General features: G+C 44.6%; 1 protein-coding gene across 5 annotated transcripts in view; it reads left to right on the forward strand.

Annotated features, from left to right (window-relative positions):
- Window positions 1-20,030, forward strand: part of LOC133422972 (disco-interacting protein 2 homolog C-like) — a 76,198-nt gene that overhangs the window by 9,047 nt on the left and 47,121 nt on the right. For 3 of the 5 annotated variants that reach the window (XM_061713040.1, XM_061713044.1, XM_061713042.1), the window contains exons 2-5: window positions 11,267-11,329; window positions 11,708-11,812; window positions 13,963-14,088; window positions 17,207-17,500. In XM_061713040.1, coding sequence (XP_061569024.1) covers window positions 11,267-11,329; window positions 11,708-11,812; window positions 13,963-14,088; window positions 17,207-17,500 — 588 coding nt within the window. The remainder of the gene's footprint in view (window positions 1-11,266; window positions 11,330-11,707; window positions 11,813-13,962; window positions 14,089-17,206; window positions 17,501-20,030) is intronic. The other 2 variants (XM_061713041.1, XM_061713043.1) reach the window with 2 other exon arrangements.

Genomic DNA, 20,030 nt, shown 5'->3' on the forward strand with positions numbered 1-20,030 from the left:
ATGAGCATCCAAACCTGCAGGGGGCAGTGTAACGAGAAGCGTAAAGTCATGCTAGCCAATCAGAATCCTGGAAAAAAACGTCAACAAATGACACGTGTGAAGCCTGAATAATATGGTTCCGCGTTAAATCGACGGCGTAGCCTACGTACGGTGCGCGTCGCCGCGTACCCTACGCCGTAGGTTCTGCGTTGGTGTAACGCGGAACCATAAATCAGCCTTGACTGCCAGTTACTCCCAAGACGGAACAAGAGTCTTTCGTTTGGAGTGACAGAGAAGTGGAGTTACTTTTAAGTGTGACTTTAGAATATAAAACAGGTAAAATACAAGAAAATATTGACGGTGGCCAAACAAATTGTAAACACAGGTCGCACAAATGATGCTGGTGACTTTTTCTGTCTCATAATGTGACGTTCTGAAGCCTAAATCTCCGTTTCCCTCCGTTTACAAGCAAACGTGAAAACTGAGTTTTTGAAAATCTCCACTTTGGCCGGGGTTTTCAGAAATGATCGTTTTTGGTGACTTGAGCTTCGTGAGCTTCGTTTTCGTGTAAACGAACGGCCCAAACCCATGAAAACGCCACCGTTTTTGCTCCGTGTAAACAGACATAATGTCTGGGTTGATATCATCGGTCCTTAAAGACACCTACAGTTCCTCGGATGACCACTGACGCTCAAGCAGGGTCTTGTTCTCTAAATGTCCAACTTGGTCCAGCGAGATTTCACATCCGCCCGATCAAAGGCAGCATGATGTGAAGAAGTGTGGGGATAAAGTCTTCTGAAGTAGTTTTATCCACACTTTTGGTCCAAATCGAAGCAAGTTCGGTCTTCTTGAACCCGGAAGTCCTGAACCAGAACACAACAGAGGAACTATGGAAAGGTCAAACCCTGATAGGGCCGATGCTGCGATCAGTTCGGAGGGTTTGAGCAGCGTACACATTCCAACTAAATGAATAAATTGGTAATAGATTAGCTGACGATAACCATCAGTCACATTGAGCAAATAAAGACGATGACGTCATCAGATCAATAGATCCCTGCTCCTGGGAACCGCAGCTGCTTAGTCGGTAAACTTCATCCCTCATCAGACTGGACGCAGTTGAATCGATTGATTGCTTCTGCAGCGGCGACGCCGCTCTCTGCCTCCCTCCTGCTCCGACTAATAAAAGCTTGAATTGTTGAAGTCAGACAATCGTGCACTCTGGCTCTGAAGTCTGGGTGATAATTCAGCCGTCTTAATTCCCGAGCAGGATCATCGGTGCTGTATCTGAGGTCTAGTCTGTCCTGCAGCTCGATAATGAGCCGCTCCTACTTTTCCTCCATGTTTTAAACGAGGGAGTTTATCACCTGCTACAGGTTGAACAAGGGGCTGGTCTTCAGCTTTGATCTTCTCCACATCTGTACAGAGGAAGTGGGTCGGACAGAACCTTAATGTCAGTTTAAAACGATAAAAAGAAAGAGGAAGACTCCAGGTCCTAACGTACATGATTTTGGACAGCCGAAGAGGAAAGACTGACCCGCTGGGACAGTCCTGGTGACGGCTTCAGTTGTGGATCCAGATGTGCGGTCCCAGAACCAGATATCCTACGAGTCCCATGACGTCTGGCATTTCTCAGTTCCAGGTACACTAAGGGCCCGATTTACTAAGATCCTAAATAAAGAGTACTAAATTGCGTGTGCACTGAAAAAGTTTGCGCGTGCTGTTGTTGTGTGTTTTGCGGGTGATCAACTAAGATTGCGTGCCCAATTGATAACAGGTGCAAACAGCAGTATTTAAATGAGATGTTGCGCGTCTTACGGTTTGCGGCGCAAACTTTGCGCCATGGAGAGTCTGGATGGAAAGCAGGATATAGTCGCAAGCGGAAAATTAAATTTGACGAGTTGGAGTTATAGAGATATTAGTGGAAGAGGCAAATTGTTGTGCCGTATTCAGCACCCCTGCCGTGAAAAGCACCCCCTCGTATATTCAATGATGAGTAGACCAAGAAAAAAAACAACACACTGACACTTCAATATATTTATATATACACACTCACACAAACACATACTTAGGAGTTTATATTATATATATTTACAAATATTATGGAAGACAACACAGTAAGCAGGCTATTAATTAATGACATCAATAACCATTTACCCGATTTTTGTTATCTGTGACTGTGATTGTGGTAAAGTATGACTATTGTGGAATCCATGAGCGCATTTCAACATGAATCATTAACACAAAACTGGACGCTAAACAGAACGTGACACGGAATGAGAATATCATTTTTGTCAGACGAGGGGGTGCTTTTCACGGCAGGGGTGCTGAATACGGCACGACACCGGGGTATGACAACTGCAGAACAATAGGCGCACAATAAGAAACACTTTTTTCTCCATGAAAACACGTGATTTATTTATTATCACAAATAAAAAAATGAATGTGCCTCCTGTGGCAACCTTTTGCTGAATAATACTCGATTTAACATTCAAATAAAATATTTCTCCTTTTGCATGTGGAGAATCCTCACCACAATTTGAGCCATCCCCACCCCAGTCCTCAAATCAGGCACCAACAAGCATCCCTGCGTAATGCTGGGCAGATTAGCACCTTCCTTTCAAACGTATTAAATACAGACGCAATCACAATCCCCGCAAAAACTTTCAGGCTTGGTAAATCTCATTGCGGGTGGTAAATGGAGATATTTGCATTTTCCCCTCTCAGTATTTAGCGATTTCTGGCGGGTACGCCCCATATTGATTATTCATCAGGGCAAAAGTACTAAATGAACAGCGTGTGCTATTTTGCTCATTTGAGAGGCGCAGTCCTCTTTGCACGCTGTTAGTAGATCAGCTTGCACATTGGTTTGCGGGTGATGTCAAGTTTGCACACGTTTTTACGCACGCAAACCTTTAGTAAATCGGGCCCTAAGTGTGGACTTGTGTACTTGGTTTTCCTGCCTGACAAGTGTGAATCGAGGGAACATGCTCCGGGGGATGGGAAGACACGTGTCAGTACTGTGTACCTGTGTTTGTACTTCATCTTGTTAGATTCTCTGACAAAGACTTTTTTGTTTCTGTTCGTCTTCTGTTGGATCTCGACTCTGATTGGCTGTCGGAACCTCGCGCCCTGAGTCACACTGACTTTACCGTTTGTGTTGATCTCCAGGTCTCTGGAGATGCAGGAGATCACCAGAGATGATCACTTTAGCACCTCCAGGTCTCTGTAAATGCAGGAGAGCAGGACAGGTGATCACTTTAGCATCTCCAGGTCTCTGTAAATGCAGGAGAGCAGGACAAGTGATCACTTTAGAATCTCCAGGTCTCTGTACATGCAGGAGAGCAGGACAGGGGATCACTTTAGCACCTCCAGGTCTCTGGAGATGCAGGAGATCACCTGAGGTGATCACTTTAGCATCTCCAGGTCTCTGGAGATGCAGGAGAGCAGGACAGGTGATCACTTTAGCATCTCCAGCAAAGCAGCAAACATGTTTCTGCTCCAACATCTCGTACGACAGATCGAAGCCACCGCGCTTGTCACCGTTCACGAGCTCTGATCAGGGAAGTCATGACATCGATTTTCAGTCTGTCTGAATCCAAGCCTTAATCCAAGTTGTCGTCCGTGAGCAGTCAAACTGCTCGAGACGCCCACAGAACCGGCCCGCGGCCCAGTTCTGTTCCCTGTGAGGCTCAGCGGGTAAACCAGGCAGACAGACGTAATTTCTGACAGCTGACTGACAGCCGCTCCGCTCTGATAACACGCCGACGCGCCACTCATCCACCTGTCACCAGTCAGCCTCCGCACCAGAACCGGAACCACGCTGCTTCTCTTCCGGGGACTAATTATGTCAGATTTAGCCAAATTATCAATGAGAGACGGAGGCGGTGATGCGTCGGTAATTATCTGGGTGCACAACATTTCATTCAGTCTCCAATCTTTACTGCGACATGTGACACTGGAGCTGTTCTGACACTGGTACCAGCTGGTACCGATGGTCATTGTGTCTCGGTTTGGCTTTGTTGCTATAAAAGCAGCGCAGGAAGTTACACAATGCCGCCCTGCGAAGACGGGAAAGGCAAAGTGTCCTGGAAACCTTGGGCAGCAGAGGAGGGTGAGGGTGCAGCTGCTGCAGCTTTCTGTGTCGATGTTTACTGGCGGCATCGCCAAGTATCCACAGTGAGATCGCTTCAAGCTGCCGTAGCAACCAGAGACGGCTGGTCGCCACTCAAGTTTCCTTTTTTATGTCTCACTGATATCAAGAGACTTTCGGGTTTTTACACGACGAGACGCCCAGGAACGGCAGCTCAACCAGGACGCTCCTTTTCCGGGTGTTTTCCCGCCTTTCATTCAGCTAATGAGGTTAATTATTCACCTTTTATAATAATCAGCACTCGTCTGGTTACCATGGTGGATGTAAGCATGAGACAGACGGGTGGATGTAAATATGTCATATCTTGTCATCAACGCATCGCCACAAACAGGTGGGTTATCAAAACAAACAATGGAGACCGAAACTGCGACCTCCTCAGCAAAAAGCCTTAAGTTATCAAAAGTATGTGAATAGTTTAATTTTAGTCCCAAACACCTTTAAGAACTGATACCAGACCAGCATGTTGGAGCATCTTAAGCGGAGGCCCCGCCCCCCTCAGCTCTCGTGGACGAGACAATAATAATTGAAAAGTACAAGCAAAATAATTGCAAAAACAAACGTATGCATCAGCCTTTCTGGTTATAACACCCTTTTACCAGTTCAAAAAACATTTTTTTAATCGGTTAGCAGAAGCTAAAGTGCCACCGGAAAATGATTCCTACTCTTTTAGTTCCGTCCACCATAGAAAGGTTCCTTTTCTGATACGACTTTTTTATGTAATAAAAATATGTAATTTAGTGTTAAACAGTGCCCTGTTTTAATTTAATATTTTATTTTTAATGTGTTATTTTTAACACATTTGGATAATGTGCTGGATTGGAACAGGTTGGCCTTTTTATTTTGTATAATTTCCTTCTATATTATTATTTTGCTTTGGAAAAATGTGTTTAATAAACTATATTATTAAAGATTTTTTTATATTAATTTGATACATTATGGTTTATATTAATCAAACAATAGAAAAATAATCGTTAGATTACCGATTAGATTATTCGACTAATCGATAAAATAATCGCCCGATTAATCGTTTTAAAAATAATCGTTTCCCCCCAGCACTAGTTCTCATGCTGCTCCTTCCATCCAGGATCCAGTGCAGACTTGGGATGGTGACGTATCCCAGATGCGTCGATGGGTGGAAGTGATTATAGAGTATCGGTACGCCCGCCTCCCTTAGTTACTGTTACTAACGCAGACAGTCTGTCAGCGTTGTTTACAGTTTAACATCAGCGGCTGCCTGGGGAAAACCTGGTTTCAAGATGTTTAAGGCAAATGTTTGGACACCTCTTTGTTTTTAGGAGCATTCAAACGGTACTTCAATATTCCCTGGAGGGATGCTCCAAAATCTGAAAATAAACCCAGCTGACAACCAGGTTAAAGTGATTACAGGTCAGAAACAATTATCAGGAAACAACAGAGAATCTAAACACAAAAGGAAAAGAGAATAGGAAGATCAGTGCTTAATACCTGACACCGAAACGCTTGAACCACAGCGATCAGGCGCCTGATTTCCATTTTTTCAGTCCTTGACATTTTCAACGCTCGTCTCGATTGGAGCCAGTCGTGTTTCTGCGGTAGATAAATGTCAAGTTCGAACCTTCTCAGTTGCTCGTCTCTCACGAGCTGCTTCGCTGTTCTCCATCAAAGAGCCATGGATTCAGTAGGCTGGATTATTATTATTATTAGAGCTGCAGGTCATTCTGGGAAATGTAGGAAACACTGACTGCCTGATTGCTGTAGAGGTGGTTGACCTGTCACCATTGGTGGAATAACTGATAGTTATCTTCGTATTCTCTAGGTTTTCTCCCACTTAGCCTCCAGATCTCTTTATTATGATGAACTGATAGCAGCTGAGAATGTTTGTATTGCGTATTTCTTTATCTTTTGCACCCGTAAAGGCACTAATATCCCCAGTTATCACCCAGCTCCGGGTGAGAAAGTTCAGTGTCGTTCGGTTGCACCTAGCCTCGTTTGATGATGATGATGTCATGATAATGATGATGATGATGATGATGACTTGGATTTATATAGCGCCCTTCAAGGCAGCCTCTGAGTTTCCTCAGCGTCCTTCTTGCTGTAATTACTGTTATATGATGCAATGCATCTCCAAACGGGGATTTATCAGAGCTTTCCTTCCTGTTACCCCCCCGCCCGCCCCTACCAACCCCCCTCTAAAGCTAAGGGCCTTGAAAGCACTTCTTTTATGCCGCCATGTGTCCGAGGACGAGCGGCTGCGACCTCCAGAATCTTCGTTGGCATTTATTGGGGTTTAATTCGAGTACCGCCCTCCGCCTCGACCCGTCTCCTTCATCCAATCGAGAATCAGGACACGACTATCCCAGAAACGGGCGTGAGAGTAACAAAGGTGTTGCATGGCGGCTGTAAGGCGAGGTGTCGCATCACTGTGGATTTGTGCGACCTTTCTCTCGCAGGACAGATATTCCAGGTGATTGATTGTAAGGACGTGACAACGGTGCAGAACAAAGACTATCTCTGTTATTGAGTGTGACTGATTTCCCTTTTTTTGCAACGCATATACAGTGTAATGATGAGGAGAGAAAAAAAAAGCTCAGGTGATGAGCTCTGTCACCATGGCAACACTCAAAGCTTCACGGCTTCGTGATCAGCCTTCAGATGTTCCTGTTTTCTTCCTTTGAACAATCGGCAGAGAAAATAACCAGATGAGATGGTGGATCGGTCGGTTCTGACGATATGTTGGGAACATTCGGTCCAAAATGAAGCGAGAAAGAAACACCAGCTGAGCATTACATTATTTATCGTTTTCAGATGCTGCACGTATAGACCAGAAATAAGCAGCTCATTAATCGGCAGTTTCTCTTATTGATCCCTCGACCTTGTTGCAGCATCAGCTTCATAAACTCAAATCCGAACCTCCGAGGACGGAAATTGTTCTTCAGGATGCAGCTGAGCAGGAAACTGGAGCCGGCGCGTTTGCTGCAGAAGACGTCACGGGTCTGCGGTGCACTTGACAAAATTAGCTTTCAAGCTCTTTTTTTCTTTCTTTTTTTATTGTGGGGTTGATTGCTCAGACCTGTTCGTTACGCAACCTGAGCAGCCGGAAAAACTCTAATCTGCAGTTGGCTGCTATCGATCGTCTCTCAGCTGTGTGCCGCTGAAACAGCCGAGTGTCAGGGAGGAGTGGGGGGGGGGGGGGGGGGGGGGGGGGCAAGGAGGAGGAAAGTAATTAGACTGCTGGTGCACGCACACACACACACACACACACACACACACACACACACACACACCCTAGCAGGTATCATTAGCCCACTTCTCACATCTGAGGCTTCAAAATCCAAGATGGCCGTCTCAGGCCTTCTCCTGGAGAACCGTTGCTAGGCAACTCCCTCCCTGCTCTTCTGCGCTGCGAGTGGAAGATGGCGTCTCCCCATGGACCGCAGTTATGAGTGTGTGAGTGTGTGTGTGTGTCGGAGAGGAACCAGCAGTGTTGTTACACTGCGGCTGATCTGAGAGACGCCGCGCAGCAGAGCTGCTCGGATCAGACCCAGATGTTCAGGCCGCTGTCCGCCGTCACATCTTTGAAATGAGAGTCTGCTTGTGTTTCGTGAAGCTGGTGTGCTCAGGCAGCAGCATTCACAGGTTCATTCATGCTTCTGTCTCCGTGTCGTTGCGTCACCTGTCTGGCTGCAACCGTCTGCTCTCAGGTGTGAGAGATGATGGGATGAAACCTTCATTTGTGCTGCAGGGCGTCGATCCTGCACACGTGTGAGAGTCAGTCGTTTACCAGGTGACACAACCCTTCAAACAACGGTGTGGGTTGTTGTGACTCGGCAGATTAATCCACTGCTGAAAATAGTCCCCAACTTTATTTATTTTATTTTATTTTTTATTTTTTTATCCAATAACATTTAAAATGACAAAATCCAGCATTATATAGTCAGACAAAAAAATCGAAATATTTTGGTCAGTATGTAATTAACATGACATGACGAGCATATATTACATATAAACAACAGCAACATATTACATATATATGCTTAAAAAAAACAAATGAGTATTATATATATAAAAAAATTAAAATAAACAACAGTAACAAAATCACCCAGAGTAAGGTGATAAACAATAGTAAACAGAAGTCAGAGAATTAATCTGGAATTAAAGTAATTAAACCTTCATATACACATATGGCTTGTTTAGTTTTTATATGTGTTAAGGATGTTTTGAAAGAAAAAAATTAAAACAGTGGAGTGCTATTTGAAAACCTTTTTCTGTGGATGAAATACTTTGCAATAATTAAGGTATTATATCGTATATATATATTATATCACTCTTTTTTTCCTGCAACAAAACGCCTATTTTAATGGTGTAGAAGTTTAAGGTTGGTGCTCAAGTGTCTTTCTCTGAGGTTCAGGTTTGAAAACATCCCCAAAAAGTTCTGATATAATGACAATCAAAAATTACCTGTTCAATAGTTTCAATATCTGGGTCATAGGATTTAAATAATCCCCAACTTTGTCCTCGTCTAAGTGCTTTCTGCTAAAAATGTGAGTAATTTGTTTACTGATTAATGTGAGTAGTGGAAGGGTGAGACGGTTCAGAGGACTATAACAATACTGGTCCTTCTGGCATTTGTTGAAGTTTTTCGTCTTAAATGAGGTGAAAGCTTAAGTTTTTTCTAAAAAAAAAAGAAAGAAAAAAAAGCCAATTTTATTGTGTTTACTTAGTCATCATCACTAATCAGCAGAATGGTAATTAACGAGCTACGGTGTGGGAGGATGTCCATCCTACGTTATTATCCCAGGCTGTGATGGAGCTGCTCGTCTCCCTGCCAATCAACGAGCGGCTAATTGGTACAAACAGCGAAGTATTAGCACGTATTTGCCCTGCTGGGCTATCAGCTGTGTTGATTGGACAGAGGTCGCCATAGCAACAGATATCACCCACCGCGGTTTTTAATGAGCTTCTCCACAGCTGCCCCCCCCTCACACTGACCTCTGTGTTTGTCACTGATCCAAGTCCACTTCCACGGCCGTCCTGAGTCTAATGAGGCCGCCGCTGATGGCGACGACCACGAGGAGGAATATGTTGGAGACGCTCCCCGCCGCTCATCACAACTGCACTTGGGAGGAATCAGATTACAGCCGAGCTTCCTCTGTCAGGATATCTGCTCCTCATCATCCTTCGTCTGCAGCAAACGACAGTTTGTGCTGTTAGTTTTTACTCTAGGTACATATTGTATTATGTACTTTAGGTACTCAGGTTCGTGCTCGGGACCGTTCAGACTCTGGAGATCTGAAGTATCTGATGGAGTTAGCGCTCACTAAAAATAAACACACACAACGTCTGATTTGTGACAGTCCAACCTTTTCAGGAGGAATTGATTGCTGTGAGCGATGCCTTGATTACAAGCATTTAGCTGGAGACTGCATTAGAGAGCTGGGAGAGGCTCGGAGGAAGCATTACGCTGATGCATGTGACTCTCTGAAGCCCTGATCAATACACGGTAGCACACGCTGATCGTACCGTGGAAGACAACTCCTCAGGCTGGACGTCCTGCAGCAGAGTGAGTCGGGCTTCCTGCAGAGCTGAAAACGGGCCGCAGCCTTTGGATCTGGGTCCATGCTGAAGGGACCTAAGCTGCAACGGCCTCCTCGTAACGTGACGATTGTTCTGTGGGGTATTTTTACTGCACATAATACAGCTGTAGTCCATTTTCTGGTTGTGCTTATGGTTTAAAGTCAGTGCAGGCTGTTGAAGGGTGAAGCACACTAGGGATGGGCGGTATGGACTAAAAAATGTATCACAATAATTTCTGGCGTTTATCCCGATAACGATAAAAATGACGATAAAAAAAATACCAATTCAACTCCACCTTTGTAACTATAAATCTATCACCACATTCAGTCTTTGGAGCCCCCAAATCACTGCTCTAAAAGAATACTAAATACTACTAAACTACACCAATTAAATTGAATTGATAAAAACCAATGAAATGAGTTACACCTGTACTGCAAAACTGGAATGACTCAGATCCACCATGTTTGTTACACAAAAACCTATTCTTTCTTTCTTTCTTTCTTTCTTTCTTTCTTTCTTTCTTTCTTTCTTTCTTTCTTTCTTTCTTTCTTTCTTTCTTTCTTTCTTTCTTTCTTTCTTTCTTTCTTTCTTTCTTTCTTTCTTTCTTTCTTTCTTTCTTCAGGAATTTATCGTTTTTACCGCGACATGACAAATTCTTACCGTGAGGAATTTTTTGGACGGTTTATCGTGAACGGTAAAATATCGGCCATTCCTAATGCACACTGATGCAGTCCGATGCAGTCCGATGCAGGCCGATGCAGGCCGATGCAGGCCGATGCAGTCCGATGCAGGCTGATGCAGGCCGATGCAGGCCGATGCAGTCCGATGCAGTCCGATGCAGGCCGATGCAGGCCGATGCAGTCCGATGCAGTCTGATGCAGGCCGATGCGGGCTGATGACGGCGCGGCCGAGGCTCCAGAGGTCGTTCTGGCCCTGCAGCCCGCCCTTGTGTTTGAGAGACAGATGCTAAGCTCCGTTTAAATGCGTGTGTGCGGTATTCGGTGTGAAGCGCTTCGAGTCGTGCACGGGAACTGGGAAAGCACTTTATAAATAAATACAGTCCATTTATATCCGATGTAACCCAAGACTCGGGCAATGTCGGCACATGCCGCTCTTGACACGACGAAGCAGATGCTCCATGAGCGGGGAACGTGACTCAAGGCCACGCAGATATTTTGACCCCCCCCTTGCAACAGAAAAGCATCACCACGACGACAGGATGTGTCCTCTGACACGGTTGCCTGGTGACCGGGAAGCTTTAAGCTTTAAGCTGCATTAAGTCCATGTCACTGTCACGTCTCTGTTATTCTCATCTTCATTTCCATCGTCACTCATAAGTTCATTTTAAGTGGTTTTATTCATGTTTTTTTATTTTATTTTTCATCTTTTATTAACGATCAGACGGAAAACATCCGGGACTGAGAGAGCCAGGAGAGGCAGCGGGTCTCGACCAGCATTTTAGTGTTTCCGTCTGAGCTGCCAGAAGCAAATGCGGCTCGTAGATGTTGGGACGGACGGAGAGAAGACGGCCCGCTCAGCCTCAGCTGGCTCTCTCACTCTCTATCTATTTCTATCTGTTCACAGGGGACATCACTCAGAAGGGTTATGAGAAGAAGAGGTCCAAGCTGATCAGGGCATATACTGGAGGTAATTTAGCGACCTCTGCCCCCCCACACACCTCCACTCAGCTAGAGCGTCGCTGCGTCGTCACGACGGCTCCGGTTGCGTTGACGCAGTCTTCAGCTGCCGTTAGCGGATGTGGGTTAGGATTCCCTGGAGCTCAGCTTGGGCCTGCTCCTCCGAATGTGCTCGCGACACAAACTCACACTCACTTACCTTATTTTCCTTTTATTATTATTATTTGTAAAGTCAGAAAAATGCTGATTTTTCTGCCGTTTCAAATCACCCCCTTCATGTTTGTGTTTCTTTCCGGCGCCCTGCTGCTTTTGTCCAACACGTGTCTGTGTGTGTGTGTGTATATATGTGTGTGTTTGTGTCCGCCTGCTCATCTGCCTGCCTCTGTAGGGATGGAAGGACCAATGTCCCACCGCGCCCCGCTCGGCCCGCCGTCCGCCGCCCGTTTCCACCGGCGGAGAACCTCCGGCACCAGGGACGAGCGCTACCGATCAGGTACGGAGACCACACCCGCTTTTCATGCATGTTATCACCTGCGCTAACGTTCAAGCTAGGGCTGGGGATCGATTCAAATGTCAAGAATCGATTCGATTCCGATTCTTAAGATTCAGAATCGATTATAAAGATTTGATTCGATCCGATCCGATTCGATTCCGATATTGATTTGGGTTAGTGTTATTAAAACTGTTTTTTGACTTGTTGCATAAATTATATGACTGTAGTTATGCAAAATATGAAAACTAGTATTATATTGAGATTCAACAGCAAGTATTGGCAGCTAATGATGCTGTAAGGACCAATCAGCTCCCAGAATGCTGATAGAACTGCTTTCAGAAACATCGTGGGTCAGAATTATCAAACAGATCCAGGGAGGAAACAGACGGATGAAATCGGTTTTAATTTTTCCCACATTCCGTTTTTATTTGTTCCATTTTCGGTCTATTTTGGTTTTTAATTTTTGAGAATTTGGTTTTTAGCATTTTTTGCAAAAGTAACCCCAAGACAGTATATAAAGTAATGAAATATAGACAATTTATGCAATTATAACTGAACACTTTAATGTTTTCATACCTTTAAACATATTTAAAGGCAAAAACATGGCACCAGTTATTCTCGTGTCCAACAAATGAATAAAAGAAAATAAACCCCCCCCCCCCAAAAAAAAAAACAAGAATCTTTCGACTTTAGACATATGAATCGATTTTTAGGAATTATTATGAGAATCGATTTAGAATTGGGAAATCGATTTTTTCAACACAGGCTTAGTTCAAGCAGTGCCGGACTGCATTGTGGGTACCTTGCATCTACGCGACAGCGTCGCCTCCTTTTCATGCCTCAGCACGAGCGTTAGACAGACTGCAGGGACGCAGCTATGAATGAAATTGTGCATGGAGGTGGGACTTATTTTTGCGTTGAGTTAGCAGAAATTGTGACCGAACACCGAACTTTTTATACCAAAAATGCATCAGTTAGCTCTTTTATTAGCCGGTACGTCCCCACTGGAGCAGCTACCACATTACGCATTATATTTTTCCATGATTATGAAAAAAAAAAAAGAAAAATAACGTTGAATTTCACTTCAAAGTACTTTTATTTAAATATTTCTCCATACAAGGCTGTTTTTTCTTCTCATTCCTGTAATGAAAAGCTGTTTCTGCAGGAATAAAATTTGTTCCGGAGCAGGTATGAAAAAGGCCTGCTGCAACGGCCCTTTTCATGCCTCAGCAATTGCGAGTCCACTTCAGTTTTTATACCAAGAAAACCCCAAAAGCATCAATTAGCTCTTTTATTACCCGGTCCGCCCCGACTGGAGCAGCTAGCTCATTATCCCGGCCCTGGCTCGTGGTCACGATGACGTCAGACCGTCCTAATAGTGACTTTTGCCACGTTGCCGCGTCGTTCAGGATGAGCTAGAAGGGCTGGCTTGTGAGGCGTCTCCCTAGAGCGTCTGAGAATCATAAACCAGCTTTTTAAATAATGCTGAATTTTTCGTAATTGCGGAAAAAAAACTAAAAGAAAATGCAGAATTTTACTTCAAAGCACTTTTATTTAAATATTTCTGCATATAAGGCTGTTTTTTCTTCTCAACCCTGTAATGAAAAGCTGTTTCTGCAGGAATAAAATAATTTATTGTTGAGCAGGTTTTATCTTGAACCAAATGTCAAGATAAAACATTAGCTGCGTTTTTTAACCGATAAAATGTTTCCTCCACAGGATGCAACTTTCATATTGTGCTCATTTACTGCTTTATATTTATTTTCTGTTTAAATCTAAATGATTCAAAGTTTTAAAACAGTCCATTCAGAGAGGAAGTTCCTGCCCTTTGGCCGCTGAGCGACCCGCCGTCGGACCAGACGACCAAAATATTGTAAAACAAATATTAAACTACTTCTTGGAATAAAGAGAAAAACAAGGCTTCATCTGATTGTCCTGTTTATGTAATAATTTGCTCGGGGGTCATGTCTGGGTCTTTGGAAAGGGTCTAGAGACAACTTTTGTTGCATTAGACACTATACAAATAAAATTTAATTGAATTGAATTGATTGGTCGACCTCCAGCTTTGATTAGGACGTGCGTTGAGTTAGTGCGTTGAAACGGGAAACTCCTCTGCTGCCTCACGACTCCACTTCCTGTCCGTGTCCCAGACGTCCACACGGAGGCGGTGCAGGCGGTTCTGGCCCGCCACGTGGAGAGGAAGGTGGCCGTGCCCATGCCCTCCAAGAGACGCTCGCTGGTGGTCCAGACCTCCATGGATGCGTACACGCCCCCAGGTGACGATGCACACACACACACACACACCTTCACCCTCCGCTAGGAAACCCGTTTGACCAGGATCTGGTACTAGATTATACCAGAAGTTGCAGTGTGATTTAAAAATAAACTGTAAACCACTTCCACAAATTGTGCCAAGTGGAAACGGTTATCGTAAGCCTTGATTTTGACCTCAGTGAGGCCTCGCCGTGCCCAGTCAGGATTAAGCTGTAATTCTGCGCCCAGGGCGGCTGCGGGTCCTTAAAAAGTCTTAAAAAGTCTTAAATTCCATTTTTGCTAAAAATAAGGCCTTTAAATGTCTTAATTTGCCTTAATTTGTCTTAAATCTAATTCCAATGGTCTTAATTCTAGAGGGAATGTATCCAGTCATTATTAAAAAGTTTATTTCATCGTTTTGAGGACAATCTCCTGCAGATGTTCTAAATCTGTGTTGCCAGGTTGGGCAAGTTTCAGCCCAATTGGACTGAAAAATATATATTTGGGCTGGTTTTTATTAAATATTTAGGAGAAATTATTAACTAATAAGTAGAAACTTCCACAATAAACTCACTGATATTTGATTTGCTTTAATCTACTCAATTTAATTGTAGTCTTTATTTGGAGCCTGAACGTTTTTTTTGGCTATTTAGTGGTGTTGTGAAGCGGAAATTTATAACACATTTAATAATTGACGGTTTTAACATAGAGAATGTATGATTCAGGCTGGTTTTTCATTATTTCTGCGTGTTTTGCGTCGCGTCGGGCTGGAATCAGTCAGATCTGGCAACCTCGACCTCAGGCTGGATTTCTTAGTGACTTGTCTTTTTGGTCTTAAATTTAGTTTGAAAATGGTATTAAAAAGTCTTGAATTTACCTCGGTCAAACCTGTAGACACCCTGGCGCCTCTGCCTCCTTAAACGGTCGAGGTTCTTACTCAAGAAAATCTGCAGACGTGCACATCATCCGTCACACTGATGGGCTAAAACGAACCCTCCAGCCGTGGCGTTGTGACGTGACCCCCCCAACATGTGGACTGCAGCCCCGCGGCCGCGGCTGAGGACGGACAGCGGCGCTCTCTGACCTTTATCTCACACCTCAGCGCTCATTAGATTGACCGTGATCAGAGTTGATGGCGTGATTTTGCTGGTGATTAAATAATAATGAGGGAAATATAATAACCTTGTTCCCCGGTAATTGGCTTTTTAACCTCAGGGAAACGTCTTAACTGATCCTGACGGCTCCACAACGGCTCGTGTGAGTCGAGGGCCCGAGTACCGGACTCTGACAGCACTGTCTTGTTATTTAAATCCAAATGTTCGGCTCACACGGTTGCTAAGTGGGCCTCTGTACGCCTCATCCTCGCCGCTCACATGATTAGCTCTTCTTTAGAGAAGTCAGTTCTGCGCACCCTGCAGCCAGTCGAGAGTAAATTGGTTCTTGCGGAGCGTCGCGTAAGCGGACTAATTATTGACATTTTGTTGTGTCTGCGAGCTCCTAAACTTGTTGCTTGTGCCACTAAAAGGTCATAAACTGCAGTGGTGGAAGTCCAAAACAAACTACCATCTCCATTTCAGCCTCACATACTCCATACTCGGGGATGTCTCGTTATAGCATCCATAAACGCATTGACACCCATCATTGAAGCTGGATTAGACCGTCTGGCTCACAGTTCCCAATGTCAGTGACGCTCTGCTCTGATCCTCCGACCGGTGCTCCCTGGAGGCCCGTTTAGTCCACCCAGAGACTCGGAGAGCGACACGTGAACACGGGCCGTCGTTTTACAAAAATAACGGCACTTTTCCACTAGCATCTACTCGGCTCCACTCATCTTAACTTGGCCTGGTTTCTTTTCCATAACAATTCAGCACCTGGAGCAGAAGTAGGAGGTTGGAGTGAAGCTGCTGTGACGTATTTGATTGTGTATCTAAACGAAGAAGACAACAAGACTAAAGATGTAGAACCTGGAGGAGATGATAGATGTGCTGCTGGGTCTGTGGCTTGTGTTCAATATCAAGTCAAAAAATGAGAGTGAGAGAAGCTTGAAGCGGCGACGCTTTTTAATTTTTTTCAGTCTGTCTCAGCGCTGCCGAAAAGTCGCGAGCAGCTATGAAGTGACAGAGCTCCTGGTGGATCTGGTCGTTCCTTATCGCCCGTCTAGATCCCTTTTTAATTCTCTCCTCAGCCACCAGGTTTATGAACATCTGCACCTCAGAGTTGGATCATGAAACAGACTTTTACGCTGCCATGGCTGGTCGAATAAAATGCGTCTGACGTCTGACTCCAACCCCCCGACCAATCGTTGTCCTGCAGTGTGATGACGTCAGATACAGCCGACTCAGCCACTTAGAACCTCAGCAGAGTAGTTACAGAAAAAGGCAAGCCTCGACCTCTAGTGGAAAAGAACCAAACCGAGTTGAGCCGAGCTGAGTAGGTAATAGTGGAAAAGCTCCATAACTGTCCTGGAGGCCTGAAATCTGTTTATTAATGAGATTATTTTCAAAGTAACCATTTAATAAGCTGCTGCAACAGCCCTTCAGGGGACAAAGACGGGTTATAAACCCAACGTTTCCATCATTCAGTATCATTCTGCAGCTTTGAGGTCCGAACAGGGCGACAGATAGATGCATCCTAGTAGGATATGGTCTCGGGGGAAAATCAGCCAAAACCGGCGGGTTTATGTCAGATTAGTTCTGTTAATTGGTTGTTGATCTAAACTCAGATGAAACCAGTTATTTACATGGGTTTTTTTTTTGTTTTTCACACAAAAAAGTCTAATTTACACAAAAGTAAGCAATCACATGTATTTTTTTTTGTTGCTTCATAAAATTTAGCAAAATTCTGTTCAAATTCTTCCTTAAGAGCAACTTGTTTGTTTTAGCAGTTTGTGGAAATGTGCTGATTTCCTTTCTTTGGTTGGAGGTCAGTTTTGTGGAAGTGGTCACGTAATGCCTTTAAACAAACGTTTAGATCCATCTGTAAGGTTTAACCTGTTTACTTCTCACAGAAACTGAAGTTAAATTGTCAGCTCGTGACCTCCTCAGACAGAAAATCAGCAGCTTTCCAGCCCTGTGAACGTTGTTGTTGTTACTGTTGTGTGAGACTGAATATTAACACGTACCGGCCGCTGACTCTCACTAGGCCTGTCCCCCCTGTGCTCAGACTCGTCGTCGGGCTCCGAGGAGGAGGGGGGGCCGGGCGACGACATGTCGAGCATGGAGCACTGGATGAGCCGCCCGTCCCAGCTGGGCCCCGCCCACCTGGGCTCCACCTCCTCCTCGTCCTCGTCAACGCAGAGCGGCGGCAGCGGGAACGCCGGGCGGCTGGCCGACTCGCTGGCCCACGCCCACATCTCCCACCTGGCGCACACACACCTGGGACACACACACCTGGGCCAGGCGCACCACCAGCAGCACCTGTCGCAGTCGCACCACGGTAAGGGCACATCATCAAATCAAATCAAATCAAACTTTATTTATAGAGCACTTTTCATACAAATGCATGCTTCACTTAAAACAAATAAGCATAAAACGTATTAAACCCTGAGGTTCTCCGGGAGGCTGTTCCACAATCGGGGACCATAAAAACTGAATGCCGCCTCCCCGTGTGTCCTGGTTCTAACTTTTGGTATGGTTAAAAGGCCAGCACCGGAGGACCTCAGGGTCCGCGAGGGTCCATAGGGTAAAAGTAGTGCAGACAAATAAGAAGGCCCAAGACCATTAAAGGAGCTTGAGGCAGGATTGAGGCAGGATTCATGAAAAAAATTTGTAAACGTTTTAAGTTTTCTAGTAATAATGTCAGATGAAGCGTTCCAAACCCAAAAGAATGAGCCCTCTAGTGTATCTCTCCTTTGCCTTGAACAGGCTGTGTGCTGCAAAATGTGCTGCAATTCGGGCCCAAATTTCCCACGCTGTCCTGCGGATGTGACGTCACATAACGCTGCATGCGCGTTCTCCCCGTTCTCCAGCGCCGGCTTCACTGTTGGCTGCAGTACCCCCGACGGCCGTCGTGGTGAAGGGTGGCGCTAGAGAGTCTCATTTCTTAAAAGGAGCCTCATGCTCCATTAAGACACTTAAAAACTAGTAAAAGAACCTTAAAATCAACCCTGAAGCGCACGGGGAGCCAATGCAGCGATTTTAAAACAGGTGTAATGTGCTCCCGCCCTCTGGTCCTCGTCAGCACGCGTGCGGCTGAATTCTGTAATAATTGTAGGTTGTACATGTTCTTTTTAGGAAGACCAGAGAGCAGGGCGTTACAATAATCTAAACGACATGAGATAAAAGCATTAGCACCTCCGTACTAGCCTGAGAGAGAAACGGGCGGACTCTGGCTATGTTCTTAAGATGGTAAAAACCTATCTTTGTTATGTTTTTAATATGTGGAATAAAAGTGAGCTCAGAGTCAAAAATCACGCCCAGATTTTTAACTGATTTTGAGGGTTTAAAATCCTGTAACTTTGGTAAAAGTTTCTCTTTCTGGCCTTCAGGACCGATGAGTAAAACCTCTGTTTTGCCCTGGTTGAGCTGTAGGAAGTTTGCTGCCATCCATGACTTGATATCTAAAATACAGTCAAAAGGGGCATCAATTGGCCCAGTGTCATCAGGAGACACGGCGATGTACAGTTGCGTATCGTCAGCGTAACTATGGAAGCTGATGCCGTGTCTCCTGATGACGTCCCCAAGGGGCAGCATGTACAGATTAAAAAGAGTTGGACCTAGGGCTGTTCGATTTTGCCCAAAAATAAAATCTCGATTTTTTTTCTCTCAAAATCCGATTTTCGATTACGATTACGATTATTTTGTGAATTGACAAAAGGCAAAGAAATGATTTCAAATATGCTGTTTTTTTATTGAACATTTGCCTCATTGGGCTTTAAGTGCAAACTTTGCTCTTATTAAACCAAAAATGAATGAATAAAATGCATATTATATTAATATATAATAAAATATAATGCAAATTATATTTCCAATTAAATAAAACAAGACATTTTCTAATTAAACTAAACTGGGTCTTTGCATGCTAAATAATAATGGTGCCCGGTGGCATGTTACAACGCCCCCTCCTACACTAAAGAGCCTCTCCGATGGGGCACTTGTCGCAGGTATTGAGAGGTATTTCCATCAATCATTAATATGGTATCAATCATTAATATGTGTGCAGACAAGGTAAAAAAAAAAAAAAAAAGTGAAAAATCGATTTTACGATTTTCACGTTTTAACATCGTTCTAATTCTAAAAAAAAACGATTAATCGAACAGCCCTAGTTGGACCTAAAATTGACCCTTGGGGAACCCCACACCTTATCTTACAGGTTCCTACATCGCCGGTCTCAGCCCCGCCCACATCCAGGATGCGGAGGTTTCATGTCCAAAGCTGTGATTTCATCACTAATTCTTCAGGAAAACACAAGAGAGCTAGTTTAGTTTCCGTCCACAATTAAGTAAAAAGAATAAACACATCCCTCCTGAAACGATGTGGCTCTGGATTAAACTCAACCGCTGAGCCGTTACAGATAAACAGATGTTTACATCGTCCGTGGGTCTGTTTTCATACATCCTGCCTGACTCTAACTCCCTGAAGACGCGTTTATACAGCCGCTCAGTTAATCTCCTCCTCGCATGTGTGACAGTGACAGCCCGGCTGATCTGACAGGGACGAGTCGGATCAGGCAGCAGAGCTGATCCCATCTCCCAGCAGCCCCGGTAACTGGTGCTGCTTGGTCGGGTTTCACACTTTAATGGTGCAAGTTCCCCGTTCGGTTTTGAAATTAAACAATTCACCAACTGACGCGGCGCCCCGGACCTCCGAGGCCCGCGGTTCTGCTCCGGCGGCCTGGTAATCAGCCGCTCGCATCTAAAACACGTCAGCTGAACTTCAGGATTTATGGATTTCTTTAGTTTTACATGGATAGAATCTGGATTACGTCACCGGTTCTGATCCCCGACAGAATTTATATGAGCTAAAAG

The sequence above is a fragment of the Cololabis saira genome, chromosome 22 (genome assembly GCF_033807715.1).
Source record: "Cololabis saira isolate AMF1-May2022 chromosome 22, fColSai1.1, whole genome shotgun sequence".
NCBI classification, from domain to species: Eukaryota; Metazoa; Chordata; class Actinopteri; order Beloniformes; family Belonidae; genus Cololabis; species Cololabis saira.